Here is a 14,877-nt window from a genome sequence, read left to right as displayed (position 1 = left end):
TCACAGGTCCACCGCAGCGCATGACAGCGTATGGCGTTTCCCCGAATGGCAGTTGCCTCAACCGGGGGAACGTTCGTTATAGTTTCGCTGCTTCAAAGTGGCAGCAGCAACGAAGCTAATGCGTTGGCAATTTCTTCCATAGCCCTCGATCATTCACACCCCACCCGCATTATCTATACGCGCTATCCCGTCCCATTCGGCGAAGGCTGATCAGAAGTCGCATATCCGTTCGTGCGCCCGCTTGCCGGCTCTACTTCGAAACTTTGGAAACGAAACTTTCTGCTAGCGATGACTTCCGCCAGGGGAGCATTCGGTGCTGGCGGCCAACAGGAAAAATGGAGGAGGAGGAGATTTTTTTCCCCTGGTTGTGTGGTGTAGAGAGCGGTGGGAGCGGGAAGCGCTGCGTAGAGGCGTTGAGGCTGTCAAGGCTCAGTGAGAGGGGTTCGAAATTGTGCTTGGCGGGAACGGGTACGACATGTCAGGGCAAAGGCAGCGCCTTGAAATGCAAGCGAGACCGGTGCCGGGCGACTGCGTCGCGGTTTTGTCCGTGCGTGAGGCGGTGAGTCAGTCGGCCGGCAGATTTCCAACTTATTGCGAACCCCGCGAAGTCGGTTGCTTCTCGATGGTGGGCGAGCAGCCATGTTGGGTAGACGGAGCGGCGATGCTGAAGTACTTGCGGATGCCCAGCAGCCCGGACCAACTGCGCTGGGATTTAAACAGGGGCTACGAAACGGCGGTTCGATGGGACCTTCTCAAGGGCAAAAAGATTCACAATCTTCTACGGTGGCTTGCTTACCAAGCGTCGAACCCGGCGGCAGAGCCAGGGCCGGAGAGGCCCTTCGTGCAGGCGCCGCCATTGCAGCAGAGGTGAGTATTCTGCGATGTTGTGTAACTATCACTCAAAGTATTCTTAATATCGTAACAATTAAGTTTCCTGACGTGCATTTGTGACTGATGGCCCCCTTTCCGCGCTTTGTTTCGGAATGCGTTTGTTCACCCATAGCGTACGTATATACGTACGTGTGCTCGCTTGCCTGCAGTGAAAAACCTCAGGAAGTCGTAGTTACTGTGAATCAATACATTAAAGATTTTCTGTTGTGTTCTTCTGGCTTCGAAAAAGCATCTGGCCGTGTAAACAGGCTTGTGTCGAAGCGGTAAAAAAATGCAAGTTTGGATCATTCGTACGATTGCCTTGCTAGAATAACACTGACACAACTTTTAACGCAAATTTCACTCAAGCAAGCTGTATAACGAAGAAAAGAGAGAATAAGCATTTTACACCTCAGCTACTTTTTTACGAACGAACACGTAAAACATAGGAGCACCTCTGCACACGGCGCGCACTATCCCGGCCGAAGCTGCAGCCGGCGGACGCGTTGGGCTTGTCTGACACGACTCTTCAACAGGAATAAGCGACATTACGCGACCTGTTTGCCGAGCATGTCCCGTGTTTCACAAAATTATTACTAGCAACCCTAACAAAAATCAGCAATGCCGGTTCAAAAAAGTACTAAAGTTTTCAAACACAATGCTGGCCAGAATGGTGCCGTGCATCAAAGCTATGCAAAGATGGCCAAATGAAGACCCCCTCTTTTTGCCATTTGTTTTCTGAGCCGGGCGAAGGCAGTTGAGACTTGCAGAGCGCGGACTTCACTACAGGCCCCGACGCCTGTAGAGCCGCGAAGGCGCTGGAGTATTGAGCGTTATCAGGGATACCTGCGGTGGCCGGCCGCCAGTGGAGAGGCCGCGGCGACGTGCTTCGCAACCAAACACGCGTTGCGTGAACCGGCGGCCGGAACGCGGAATTGAATCTCCCGCCCTGAGGCCGCTTCTACGAGTCTCGCGGAGAAGCATGCAGATGGAGCCACCCGGCCGCCTAGAGGCAGAAATGCTTCCAACTCGTTCGCGCCTCTCCAAACACACAGAAACATCCCTTTCGCGAGGGGCACGATCAAATGCAGAGCATTTCCGGGGGCACACGACGTTAAGTAGTTTGCGTTACGTTAATGTTGTTGCACTTGTGGCAACTGCTGACGAGAGAGCGCTCGTCAGCAGTAATGTGAACGAGTCAACGATATATAAGGCGCGTCCGTAGCGTCACATTCTGTGTCAGCTTTGTGGCGCAGTCGGTACAGCACCAGGTTCATTGCGTTCCGTCCGCAGGGTCGAGGGATCGAAACCTGGCGCCGGATGGTGTTTTTTTTTATATATAGTAGGGACAACGACGGTGCGGACTACGGACGCCAACGCGGGTGACATCGTGAGTTACTGAAATGCTCTGCATTTAATAAAACTAACGCGGACAGCGGTCCTGGAGCGGTATCGTCGCGCCATCCAGTGAGGCGTACGGTAAACAAGGCGACTTAAAAGATCGAGTTTCGGAGTTCGCGGCAGCCTTTATACACCGGCTACACGTACTAGGGTCCGAATGTCTTATGAACCAAATGTCATTTGACTCATATGGGGCACTTCGAATGCCATTCAGAATCCGCCGTGCTACACTACAATTTCGATGGCATTTGAAAGCTTTCACAATTGCTCGCCGGGCTATAGTGGCGCTGTTGTCGCCCCGTTCCCTTTCCGTACAATAATGCAACAACCAAATTTAGGAGCAGCCTAAGGCAGTAAAATGATACCAAATTAGAATAGACACCAGTTTTGACTCTAATGTGGTGGCTGTTTGCGTAGTTTAATTTTTTTGCAACTGGCCCACTGGTTTTGAGAGTATGAAAATTAAACATGTTGATTTCATATTTTAAAAATGAACAGTGAACAAAGTTCCATACACAAAAATATTGTGTTTGTTTTACGTGCGGAAGTATTATATTTTTTATTGCCAATCGAAGACGCAGCGTGCGAGGTGCTACAAATCGCATTTGAAATCCCAAATGTCTCTCTCATAAAGGTCACCTCCTCCTCCTCCTCCTCTCGGTGCTCATTTGGCTCGAATGTCATTTGAGCCGAATGGCATTTCAAAACCTAGTGTAGCAGCACAACCTGGAATTTGAGTCAAATGACATTTGGTTCAAATGACATTCGGAGGCTAGTGTAGCAGGGGTATTAGTCAAGATAATACAGAGTTTTAGCATAGCGGCTGGCATTCGTTAACGCTACGGTGGCGGGTTACCAGGATACGACTGTGCCTGCGCGCGCGGGGGAACTAATCCGTGGGCTCCGCGAGGCGGGCGACTGTCCCAGCGGAACGAATATGCACCTGCCCAGTCGGGCCCCCCACTGTAGCTAGCCGCTATGCTAAAAAATAGAGTTGTAGCAGTACGTCTGTTCATTCGTTTTTGTTCGTACCGCACTGAGTGGGACCCGACTGCGCCTGCGCGTGCGGGCAGGGCAAGGAGGACACCCCCTACCGTAACAAATGCGCGGGCCTGGCGAGGGCCGGCCCGCAGAACCAATCCACCCTACCGAAACGAATGCACAAGTACCCAGTTGAATCCCCGGGTCAACACGGTACCAATGGAAATGACGGAGCTTACGGACTGCTAAAACTCTCTCATGTAGCTGGGTGGTGAACCGGTCCCGATAATGCGTCTGGTACTGTGCCCAGTACATGGTCGGTGTGCCTGCATACGCATCTGCTGGTAGGATGGGGTACGGCACCGGGATTGACCTCCACCGTGCTTTAATTCGAAGCCTAGAACAGTGTGTTTTTTTATCTGAGATTGTTGTGCGAGCCATAGTGCTGATTCATTATAGCCGATTTTTACCTCTACGGTTACAACGAATATCGGATATAGTGAAGTAATTCACCGCCCCAATACTAGTTCGTTGTAACGAGGGTCTACTGTACGGACTCACTGCCCACCACCCTTTTGAGTTGTTCCCTCTTCCCCCTTCATTTTATTGCCTCCATCTACAAGAAGCAGTTGAAATGTACGTGGTTGTGTAACCCGCCTTCTCTCGCAGCCTGCTTGCAGACACGGATTTCGTCTGTGGTCGAGGGACGCTGGCGCGCATAGCGTGCACGCCCTACGACAAGAGAAATGACTGGAGGCTGGTGGCGTGCCGGCATCGTGGCACCATCTTCCTGTGCAGTTCACTCACAGACGCCTACCGACAACTGCGCCTGGATGACAAGGCTGACCCGGAGCGGGACCGGCCGGCCTACTGGGGCTACAAGTTTGAGCAGTTCATGGCCGCCTGTAAGTCGAATTATGTGCCGATTGCTGTGGCTGGTCGTTCTAAAGCGGCCATGGAGACGGAATACAAGATTGATTCAGTAAAAAGATGGCTTTTTCCCGATAGCAATGATACCAATTTTACAGCAAAGCTGTATACCTCTGCCCCCCCAATGGTTTCATCTCCGTGGGCAAAAACGCCAAGGCTTAAGACACCGAACGCATGCATTAGGCTAATCAGGCATACAGCATAAGAGCTCAGAATTCATTCACAAAATTAGCATTGAAAGCGCATTATGAATGACAATATGAATGAATGAACAATGGGACGTGTTCCTGGTAAAGGTTATGTTTGCAGATTATCTTTGAAGGCTCAGCAGGATTAGTGTGACTAAGTAGAGCATCTCTTTCCCAAGATGCCGAGCGCATGCGTCAGGCTAGGCAAAAGACTCAGCATTTGCCGTCAGAGGAGCCGAGCGTAGTGTCAGTAGTCAGTACATGAGGTATTAGAGTACAGTTGAACCTTGTTATAAGAGACACTGATGTAAGAGACAAATGGGTATAAGAGACACTATTCTCCCACATGGTTGGCTGCACTATCTTTCCCATTCAATCGACCTCTTTTATAACAGACATTGGATGTAGGAGATTGGTTATAAGAGACAAGTCATCCTTGAAGTTTAATCTAATTTTGCTTGTAACAGACATTTTAACTTCAGATGCAGTGCCACCAATCACTAATTGCAGTTGCTTCCATTGTGGAAACACAGGGGGACGACAGACACCTGCAGTCGCTATTTATTATAACTTCAGCAAACACAAAATGATTCAGTCAGCTATGAAATGACGATGAGAAGCCCTGCCAATGGAACTTACAGAAGTGGTTGAAGCTTACTGCCATCCATTGGAGCGCGACCGCACATGCGGGCTCTCCCACTCACGTACCTCCCAATCAAGAAACACTGCAGATGTTGAGTCCTGCAAGCATAATGAATAGCCTGAGCACACAGCGGAAGAAGCTGTGCGCTCTGGCTATTCATCAGGCTTGTGAACTCAATATATACGATTCATCTTCCACAAACAGTGAAAGGAAAAAAGGCTTGTAGAATTGGTTGTAAAAAACAGTGTAAATACAGTCATGAAGCAAACAAAGTTTAATAAATTCTGGGGACAAACGTAAATTAGAATGAATCTTTTGAAACATGCTGTAGCATTCTTTTGAGCTTATTTTAGTCATACGGTGCCCACATGGAACTAGGGCCTGATTTGTAAGTGAAAACATGGTTCCCTGCTTACAAGAGACATCTTGTATAAGAGACAGAAACTGCTCCCCGGTACGTGTCTCTTATAAAGGGGTTCAACTGTACCACCACTGAGGCACGCAAGTCAGCTACGGCAGCAGGCGCGTAGCCAGGATTTTTTTTCGGGGGGGGTTGAAGTTGTTCTCAAGCCCCCCCCCCGACAGAACAAAAATCGCGGTAGTTTGTAAGCGTACCTAAAGGCTAAGACAAAATACATGGTTGGTTCATTAAATAGACTCCATTGTCCGGACAGCAATGATGCCAATCTCATCGCAAGCTTCAAAGGGATAGTCGAGATATTAAAGAAAACCTAAGAAGCAGTGGCGAATCCCCAGCCACTTTCCGGCAATTTCTCTATGACGTCACAGGATCCTGTTGGTACGATTGGCGCCCAACGACCTAAACCAACGCCACAAAACATGATCGCACGAATGTTGAAGGGCCTCTAGTCCAATTGATCCTATCATTTGAATTTTAACTTGCTGCTAACACACTCATAACTATGTCTTAGTGCTGGCCTAAACTACATCACTGCGGCCGATATTATGTCACTGCAGCGCGAAATTTGCGAAGTTTTTATATGTGTTGCTTTGCTTCGGTTGAAAAAAGTCTTCTGTGACTGTAATGGAGCTCAGTCACCAAAGGCTAGTTCTTTAAATTTAACAAGGTTGTATTCTGTCTTCAAATGGGCTGTGTAAGGTCTCGCTCAGATATTGGTGTTGATTATGATGGTATTTTAGTGCCAGGTGAAGTTGTAAACTGGGAAAAAATCCGCAGACCACGTGGTGCAAATCTGCGCCAGTGATACGGGACGTATACTGCACGCACGGGGACCTTGTGCAGACATATTGCATTGAATGACCATAGTTTCATGTGATTACTTGCTTTATATCAAAGTGTGTGGTATAAAACGGCTAGGCCTTAAGACTGAGTTTTTTTAGCTGCTGTATTCCAAAATGCGGAAGAAAATTTTTATATATATATATATATATATATATATATATATATATATATATATATATATATATATATATATATATATATATATATATATATGTGAGCATTTTACGCCCGTACAGCAGCTTTCAGTGTAAGGCCAATGGAGCTCATTTTGTGCAGCCCACATCGAATCTATGCACTTACGTTATGTGTAGCGCTGGTCTGAATGCACGAACATGGTAGGACTAAGCCCTCACGCAAAGCGGAATAATTCAGCCATCGGTATTGTCAAGCCTTGTCAGTTGAAATTTTCACTTCTGTTATGATTCTGTGACGCAGTCCACCTCGTGGCTTCCAGAGACGCTGCGCGGACATGAGAATCTGGTGCTTTGTAACAACATCAATCTGGCTAACATTTCCGTACAGCCCAACTGTAGACTCTGCTGTAATGAGCTCCCCCTTGGTGTTTTAAAATGCTTGCATTATTCTCTGTCAAGTTTTCAATCCTTCGTGCATAAATGCCCTATAGTCTGCCTGAAGGCGGTTGCTATCCAGCAACTTTTCTGCGGCGGCCATCCCCTTTAGTTGTAGGTACCACTCCTGGATAAGGTAGAGCAAGTCACTGCAAATTTCCCTATTCAATGCTATATAGAACTTTAAATTTAGCAAGAACAAATATTAATGCAAAGGCGGCGTTGTCTGAACATAGTGTTGCCGTTGGTCATGTTCTACGCAAGTTGAGCAAGATCTTGCTGCGTGTGAAATTTCGTTGTGAGATCTGAGGAAAGAATTATAATGAGGTCCTACCATTCTGGTTTGAAACATGAATGAAAGACCATACTTTTTAGAGGATGCGTGCGCTGCTTTGTTCATCCGAGTACACACTGTCGGTTCTAAAGCTAAACGATAAAACAGCATGGGTGGGAATGTATAGGGTGCATAGGAATTTTGTAGTTTTCGTTAGCGACACGGGAAATGGAAACTATGTTGGGAAGCTCCTTGGTCCACCGGAAAACGGAGCATGTTGTACAGAGCCAGCATGACCTTCGGGCGTGGGTCGGTGCTCGAAACAAGTTAGCATTTTGTTGCCTGCAGTGCACCAAGAAAACATGCGTAAGGGCATGGCCCCGCATACATAAATGCTACAGACTACCGTGTTTCAGCCCGAAACGGACCGTAATATTAGCGTTAGGGTTAGGCACTCGATCGCTTGGTTGACAGCGACCGTGATGTTCAAACTGAAGCATGGTTTCAGGCTACGACATAATATATTGGCAAAAAAATTGCAAAGTTTGCGGAGATAATTCCTGTTTACGGTGATGATTCCTCGGTCAGTTTGGTTACTTTGCTGACTGTTGCTCAAAATCCAGGCAGAATCACATCAGCGCGCACCCGTATGTGAAAGAAGGGGGGGGGGGGGGGGGGGGGGGAGCGCGGAAGTTTGCGGGTGCTCTTGTGGTCTGTAGCCTGTTTTTTTTTAAATAACTATACATCCGTCCGTCATGCCAAATCGATTGAGCATTGAAAGAACGATACTCTTGAGCCCACAAAACTTCAAAGAAAGGCCAGAAAGAGGGCAAGGAAAATTCTTCTAGAAAGGCACGTTCGTTTCTTCGCCACCAGTACGAAGGCCCTTCACTTGCGCACACTGCTATGATGATTTTAAAATTGGGTGTAGAAGTGGATGCACGCGTCGGTATGTAATGGGGCAACAAAAGTCGCGATGACGGGCACACCATGCAACAGCGGCCCAGGTAGCACAAAAGAGCTTAAGGACGTCTACTATCAGGATTTTTCAGGACGAAAGAAACCGCTTATAAACATCCCAGACAATCCGATAACGCTTTCGCGGCGTTTTAGAGAGGTCTTAAATCACGTCTAATGTCCAGCGGGTATTACTATTTCTAGACAACTTATTTACCCGCTTTAAAACGTCTTTGGAAATCGGTCTAAAAGTGGGATTTTGCAAGAGCTGTATAAATCCTTCAATGTGGCTTTGCAATCGGCATTTTAGATGGTTTAAAGACGTCTCAAAAATTACGTTCTAGAAAAGGGCTTTGGAAAGACGGTAAGAATCCGTTTCTTGGGATATTTAGAGCCGCATTTTATGCGTATAAAATACGGCTGCATAAACCCGCTCCCCTAGCTACTACCCCCCCTCCCCCGGAGGTGATGCTAGGCGTGAATGCGGCCATTTTGCTGCACGCATTCGCAATAAAAAGGCCTTTGGTTTTAGAAAACATTTTATTTGAGACCAAGCAACGGGGGAAAGTACTGAGCACAAAAATACCATTACCATTCAAAACACACAATTCAGTGAAAAAATCTTCCTTGCACGTGCCAGCGCATCATTATACAAAAACACTACATTGGTTATTTTAACGGGAAAATTCAGTGCAAATAAAACATTGAACAAAAAAGATCAATTCAAGAAACTTGTACCAGCATGTCCACAAATTTCCACACTTTCTTATTTTTAAAGCAAGAATGGAGCGCACACGAAACATTGAAAACAAAACGAAAATAATCAACTTGTACAATCAGGTCCACAACTCTGCGCATTTTCTTATGAATATTTGGAGGCAAGAATGCAGCACAAATAAAACATTCTACAAAAAAGGGTAGACGCAAGAAACTTGCACTATAACGTCCACAACTTTGTACATTTGCGTAAGGTTATTTGAAAGCAAGAATGCAACACAAATAAAGCACTGACAAAAAACGGTCAATCCCAGAAAATTTTACCATGAAGTTCACAACTTTATACATTTGCTTTTCACGCTTAAACAATAAAATGCAAGGACAACTGGTTCTTCAAAAAATGACAGTCACTTAGGAAAGTGAAACAATTAAACTGAGTTTATTTAAAATATCACATTGTAAAGATCGTGTACAAGAAAGTGACTAGGCAGAATGCCAGTGCTCACCTGGCGCCAGCAACGTTACAAACTCTTTTTAAATAAATAAAAAGTCATGTGTAGCCTTTTTCTCCTTGGAATAAGCACTATAAACACTGGTTAAACCCCCTTCTAAAAAATGACTACTGCAAATAGCACTTGCTAACACAGCATAAAACGAACATTTACTGGTCTGGATAACACAAACTGAAACAGTGCCGAAAAGCGCACGCAATGAAAAGGTAAATGAGTAACTGGACAAGTCAAATACGGATGACAGCCACTGCAGCTAAACAAATGAGCTTCATTCATGTGCACTCGCTACCACCTTGGGTTACCCCGAATAATAAGGGCATGAAAAAGACTGCCCACTTGCGTTAGAGCAAACAGCAGGGTAGTCAGTTTTCCCTGCCCCGTCATTTAACGTTACACTGTCCACGAGGTTGGTACAATTCACTTACTTGCTGTGCCAAATACCCGTACGTCGTGCTTTTTGAATGAACGGTTCGGTCGGTCAAATTGAGTAATTGCCTTTTTTAGCCGTGTTGTACTGTAGGCGACCGGCCAAAAGCAAATCTTGTCCCATACCCATGAAGAATGTACCGCCTCCACTTCATCAGTCTTCAGGAACCGCACAACTGTAAAAGCTGCAAACAGGCACGTTGCATTAGTTCACTTCCATCACGGAAGACTTAAAGCTTTGCACATTTAAGTAAACTGGCGTTCACTGAAATTTGAGCAGGAAGTAACCTCCAGTTGTGAAATTAAAGAAGCCAAAAGCGCACACATGAGAACAATGATGAAAGCTTTTTAGCAGCTGTAAATAGACAGAAAGAAAATGAAAAATTCAACGCTCGCATGCATGGAAGAAATAATGTTTCGAGCTGATATATTTTATAAATCGCTTAAAATATTCAAGAATAACAATCCCAAGAAATTTTCGCACTATTTTAATTTAATGCTGCCCAACAATCGAGCCTTGTCGCGAACCGGGTTTTGACGTAATTACAACGCTTACCACGTCAATCATCGGGCTGGGACGGCATGTCGCCATGTCGACGTCGGGTTCTCAGTTCTGAGACAAAGCAGGTCGTGGTTGGAACCTGCGTACGCAACACCCGGCAATGCATGGATTTGAATTGTTGCAAAAAAAAGCAAAAAAAGAATAAACAGGCAAATAAAAGCACAGTTCCGCTTAGAGCAGAGAGACACGCACGTTGTAGACGGTTTGCTGAGCTTTATCGGCATCAAAACACGGACACCTGAAGCGCTACGGGGCGCTAAAGGCCGCGTGCGTTCACCCACGATGCCCACGACGCCTTGCCGTGCAGGCACTGCGTCACGTGGTACGACATAATTCTCTCATAAGGAGTGAAACGAACCCCGACCAATGATTCCAAGATAGAGCACAAGTTGTCGCTCAAGTAAATCAAAACAGCTTAACAAATGTTACAATGCGAACAGTATATTCGAGGTGCATGCAGTTGCTTACCCAAACGCTTCCTGCTTATAACTAGCCACGGCATTTCAATTTCAATACTTCAAAATTTCAATACTTCACAACAGCGCGAAACTGCACACGTCAAAACAACGTAACGGCGCTTGTGGATGGAAATAAAATAAAGCTCTCCTTCGCAATCGCTATCACAAATATATCAGAAACATTTACGGTTCATAGCACAGCGGTCACATCGGGCGGAACAGATACTGAAGTACGGACTCGGCACAAACTGCAAATACTTACAAAAATCCTCCCGGTTCTCTGCGCGTACTATGACAGCGATGCACAAAGAGGCTCCACCACAGCGTCGGCGTCGCAGAACAGCGCTGCCGCCAACTCTGGCCTTTGGCGCCAAAACTTATTACTCTCTAACCAGAGCGCGCCCAGACCATAGCCTCCATACGCATGCGGACGCTGCCAACGCGGCGGAGGAGGCAGAGGCGGAGAGCAAAGCTTTTACGTGAATTCTCTCCCACCGCCTTCTCAGTCACACGAGGCTATGAAAAATGGCGCGTTAAGGCACTATACCCTCGACAAAAGTATTGGCATGGGATTTTACGGACGGCTACAAGAAAGCCAGAAGAACAACTGCTTAAAGCAGTTGTAAAAATACGTTTTAAAGACGCAGTTTTCGGAGGGATCTTATCCTTGTAATTATTGACTTCTAGAAGCCGTCTTCTCCTGTCTAAAATCCCTTTCTGACGTTTAATCCATGAATACGACGTTTTCTAGACATTCTGTGCTGCCTGGGGGCTACGTTACATGGAGTCGCATGCCTGTAAATGAAGCAAACTACTAGAACTGCAGCGAGAACAAATATATATTTTAACTCTTCATATACTTTAACTCTTCGTGTACTTCATGGACAGCGGTAACTCTTCATGTACGTAAAGCTGTCCCTGAGTAACCCTCGCCAACTTCGTGCATCATGGATATTCAGGCGGATACGAGTTGAATTTAAGTTTTCCCTCGTTCAGTTACCTATCCGTTTCATCGCGGGCGCTCCTTTCAACAACCAATTCAAACGCAAATATTGCATTTGAAATAAAACGAGGTACAAATTTTTTTGGCTCGCAGACATAAAGGTACTGTGACATCATGTAAATATTAGGAAGCGATTATTTAAATCTTAAAGGACTGCAGGGATAACGCAAGGATAAATCAATGGTCAGGGGAAGAAAATGACTTACAATTGGGGTCTCTGTTGTGAGTTGGGACTTCGTAAAGCCAGGGCACTGCTGTCCTTGCGCCGTTCTGTCATATCGCCGTTGTGACTCCGGCCCCTGAATATACACTGCTCTGGGCAGCCGCCGCCCAGGGAAAAAGCGACCGTGGACGCAGGACGCAATGGAGCGGCTTTAGTTGTGACCGAGGTCGAACATGGCCATCGGGTATTTGTTACTGTCGCGACCGCCGTCTGCAGGGCTGGTGACCGTCGGGCCTTCACGTTTAGGAATAAGTCGGGAACTCGGGCGGCGAGCCGCAGCGTGCCTCGGCACCGCTTTCAGAAGGGGACACGCAGTGCGCGCAAGCTGAGACCAAGGAATTATCCCATGTCAACACCCTCCCTGGCTCTACAGAAACGTGAAAACGAAAGAAGGAAGGGAGGACGCACGGAAGAAGGGCATACTTTGCCGCATCCAGCTAAAGCACACATTTCGCCCAATACCTTGACCCATCGCTTTCTTCAGTTAACTTGCAGGAGTATTGACTGTCTGCCACCGCCGCTTGCACGTGGTTCTGCTTACACACACAAAGATATTTTCCCTTACCCGCCTTCAACCATCAATGGCTGGTGGTCTTCCTTTTTCTACGCTTCCAGTTTCCTTGCTTCCCCGGCCATACTGTGATGAGTCAATCTCCTCTGCTGAGAACCACTCAGCCGGCCAATTATTCTTTGTGTGGCGACATGCCTCACACAAAGGGACACAACGCACGCCTTTAGCGTCCCGTGGGCTGAGCTTACCCGAAGGCGCCATCGCTTTTGGAGCTGCACCCCTCCGCAATTATCCTGACGCGGGCGCTTCGTTTGTGTAAGCACCAATGCGTTAGGACAGGTATTGAGTCGTGAATGCTTTCAATAGTGGCAAGTCCGAAGGTTGTGCGCCTTTGTTCACCGGCAACGTACTAGGCATAACTAAAGCCCCTGTATTTATAGGGCTTTAAGCATAACAGGCAGCACGGCGCGGGCCGGAAAATTTTCGGGGAGGTGGTGGGGGCTGAAGCCCGGTCAGCCCCCTGGTTACGCCGCGTGCCTTCAGGTGACTCGTCTACGTAAACCCCGACAGAGACCTTGCGAGGAATTTTTCCCAGGCCCGTGTTGGCCGATCAACAAGGCTTGTACCGAGTGGACTAGTCAGGCTAGAGGGGCGAAACGCGCCGCGGAAGGGAGCCCTTTGCTTCCAGTCTTTTTTTTTTCTTTCGGGAATCGGGGCCCGGAAAGTCGCAAGAATATCGCCGTCATCCATATTTTTCCCTTACCACGAACCTAGTTTGCCAATTTGGTGAAAAGGAGGCACATATATGCGCGGCGCTGTGGGCCGAATATGGTTCCTTAAAAACTACGGAGTGAGGAGGGGGGGTGGCGTTCAGTGAAAATTTCGGGGGGGGGGGGGGGGGGGGTTTGAACCCCCCAAACCCCCTCCTTGGCTACGCCACTGTACGGCAGCCATGTTGGCGTTTATCAGTGTTGTGAAATTGCCGCATCTACGGCCTCACCGTATAGACTTCGACCGGGTCGCTTGTTAACAGCACTACCGAAGAGCAAGCAAAACGGCATGCTTGGGCACACTTCTGCTGCTGAAATGCTGTGACGCGCGTTGTCTGTGATTCGCGTTCAGAACGACATCATTCGTGTGCAGACGCAGAGCAGGGACAGCAAGCTAATCCTACTGAGTTGACCGACTAAAACGTATAAACAACATATTGGTGGCGCCCATGAACCGTCGCAGTGTAAGCAGATGTCACGTAATGCGAACTGATTAATGATCATGGCGGCGGCGGCGGCGGCAGGGAACAATAGAAGAAAAGAGTGCCGATACTCTGTACCCTTATCTAGTGACACTAGTTGAGCGCAAGCGACATGCCCGCCGAGACGAAGAGAAACATTTCATCCTCCATAACTATTTGTAGCAGTTTACAACAGCTTTGCTCGACATCCACTTTTGCTGGGCAGATGGTGACCAATTTTTATTGGTATCGTTGATGAACCAGTGGTGACTTCTAACTTTTTAGAACCAAATGCCTCGACAGCAGTGGCCCGCCACCAAAAACGGAAGTTTAATAACAAATAAAAGGGCACTGGGCATAAAAAATACCATCCAATCAATATTTTTTTCGTGAATGTTGTTTTACACAGAAAAGAAGGCGAACAACACCTCCTTAAAGCCCGACCGTGTTGCCGCTTATTGGTTGCTTACAATTGGCTGGTGATGCCTATGTCACTGAGAACAGTGGCACTTTTTTTTTTTCCTATTTAGAAAGACAGAAGATTCTTATTTGCAAATTGGTAAAAGGTATAAAAACATTACGGGTACACTTACATTGGTATCTTGCACTTTTGAGGAAAAGACTTTCTTGGCCGCATGGACCCGCACGGCCGCATTGAATGTCATTTACAGCCAGTGTCATTCGCTTTGGCTGACAGTGAGTTTGCCGAGTGACAGGGGTGTTATTTTCATCACAGCTGAGCCGGGCGGCGAACCCAACGTGCAAGCAATGGTGAACGAACGGGAGGCGTGCCACATCATGCTTCGTAGCCGCCTTGCATCGCACTCCTTGCTTGTGGCTGCTCAAGTGGACTGCGCTGATCACCCGGCGTTGGAACGCTGCAAGCAAAACAAGCGTACGGATGGCAGCAGCTCGACTGCCGGCTACATCGAGCTGAAGACCCTGTGCCTTGAACGCCAGGCCCACAGCTTCCATAGGTGCGTCTGTGTTGTTTTGGCTGCCCCGCCACCTCTGTCGCATTTACGCTGTAAGCATCAGACAGCCTACTCCAGGATTAAGTGACCTTAAAGGGGCCATGCAGACAAAACACAAGTTTGTCTCATTCGAAAGATTTTGAATTTATGGCGCCCCCAGCGCTTGTCCGGCAGCAAACAATG

The 14,877-nt window shown here is 47.4% G+C and overlaps 1 protein-coding gene and 1 long non-coding RNA gene across 2 annotated transcripts in view; one reads left to right on the top strand and one right to left on the bottom strand.

Moving 5' to 3' along the window:
* The first annotated feature begins 417 nt into the window (after positions 1-417).
* LOC144151551 (decapping and exoribonuclease protein-like) overlaps positions 418-14,877 on the top strand; it is a 31,895-nt gene continuing 17,435 nt past the window's right edge. Inside the window, exons 1-3 of the mRNA XM_077682648.1 lie at positions 418-867; positions 3,922-4,157; positions 14,457-14,697. Of these exons, the coding sequence (XP_077538774.1) occupies positions 476-867; positions 3,922-4,157; positions 14,457-14,697 (869 nt within the window). The 5' untranslated portion in view covers positions 418-475. The remainder of the gene's footprint in view (positions 868-3,921; positions 4,158-14,456; positions 14,698-14,877) is intronic.
* Positions 9,297-11,516, bottom strand: LOC144151552 (uncharacterized). Its single transcript, XR_013318895.1, has 3 exons — positions 11,015-11,516; positions 10,289-10,373; positions 9,297-9,917 (listed from the first exon to the last, which is right to left on the bottom strand). It is a non-coding gene; the product is annotated as an uncharacterized LOC144151552 (long non-coding RNA).

The sequence above is a fragment of the Haemaphysalis longicornis genome, unplaced genomic scaffold (assembly GCF_048455015.1).
Source record: "Haemaphysalis longicornis isolate Haplotype H1 unplaced genomic scaffold, Haemaphysalis longicornis Haplotype H1 scaffold_9, whole genome shotgun sequence".
Lineage (NCBI taxonomy): Eukaryota > Metazoa > Arthropoda > Arachnida > Ixodida > Ixodidae > Haemaphysalis > Haemaphysalis longicornis.
This window is presented reverse-complemented; position numbering and strand designations above follow the sequence as displayed.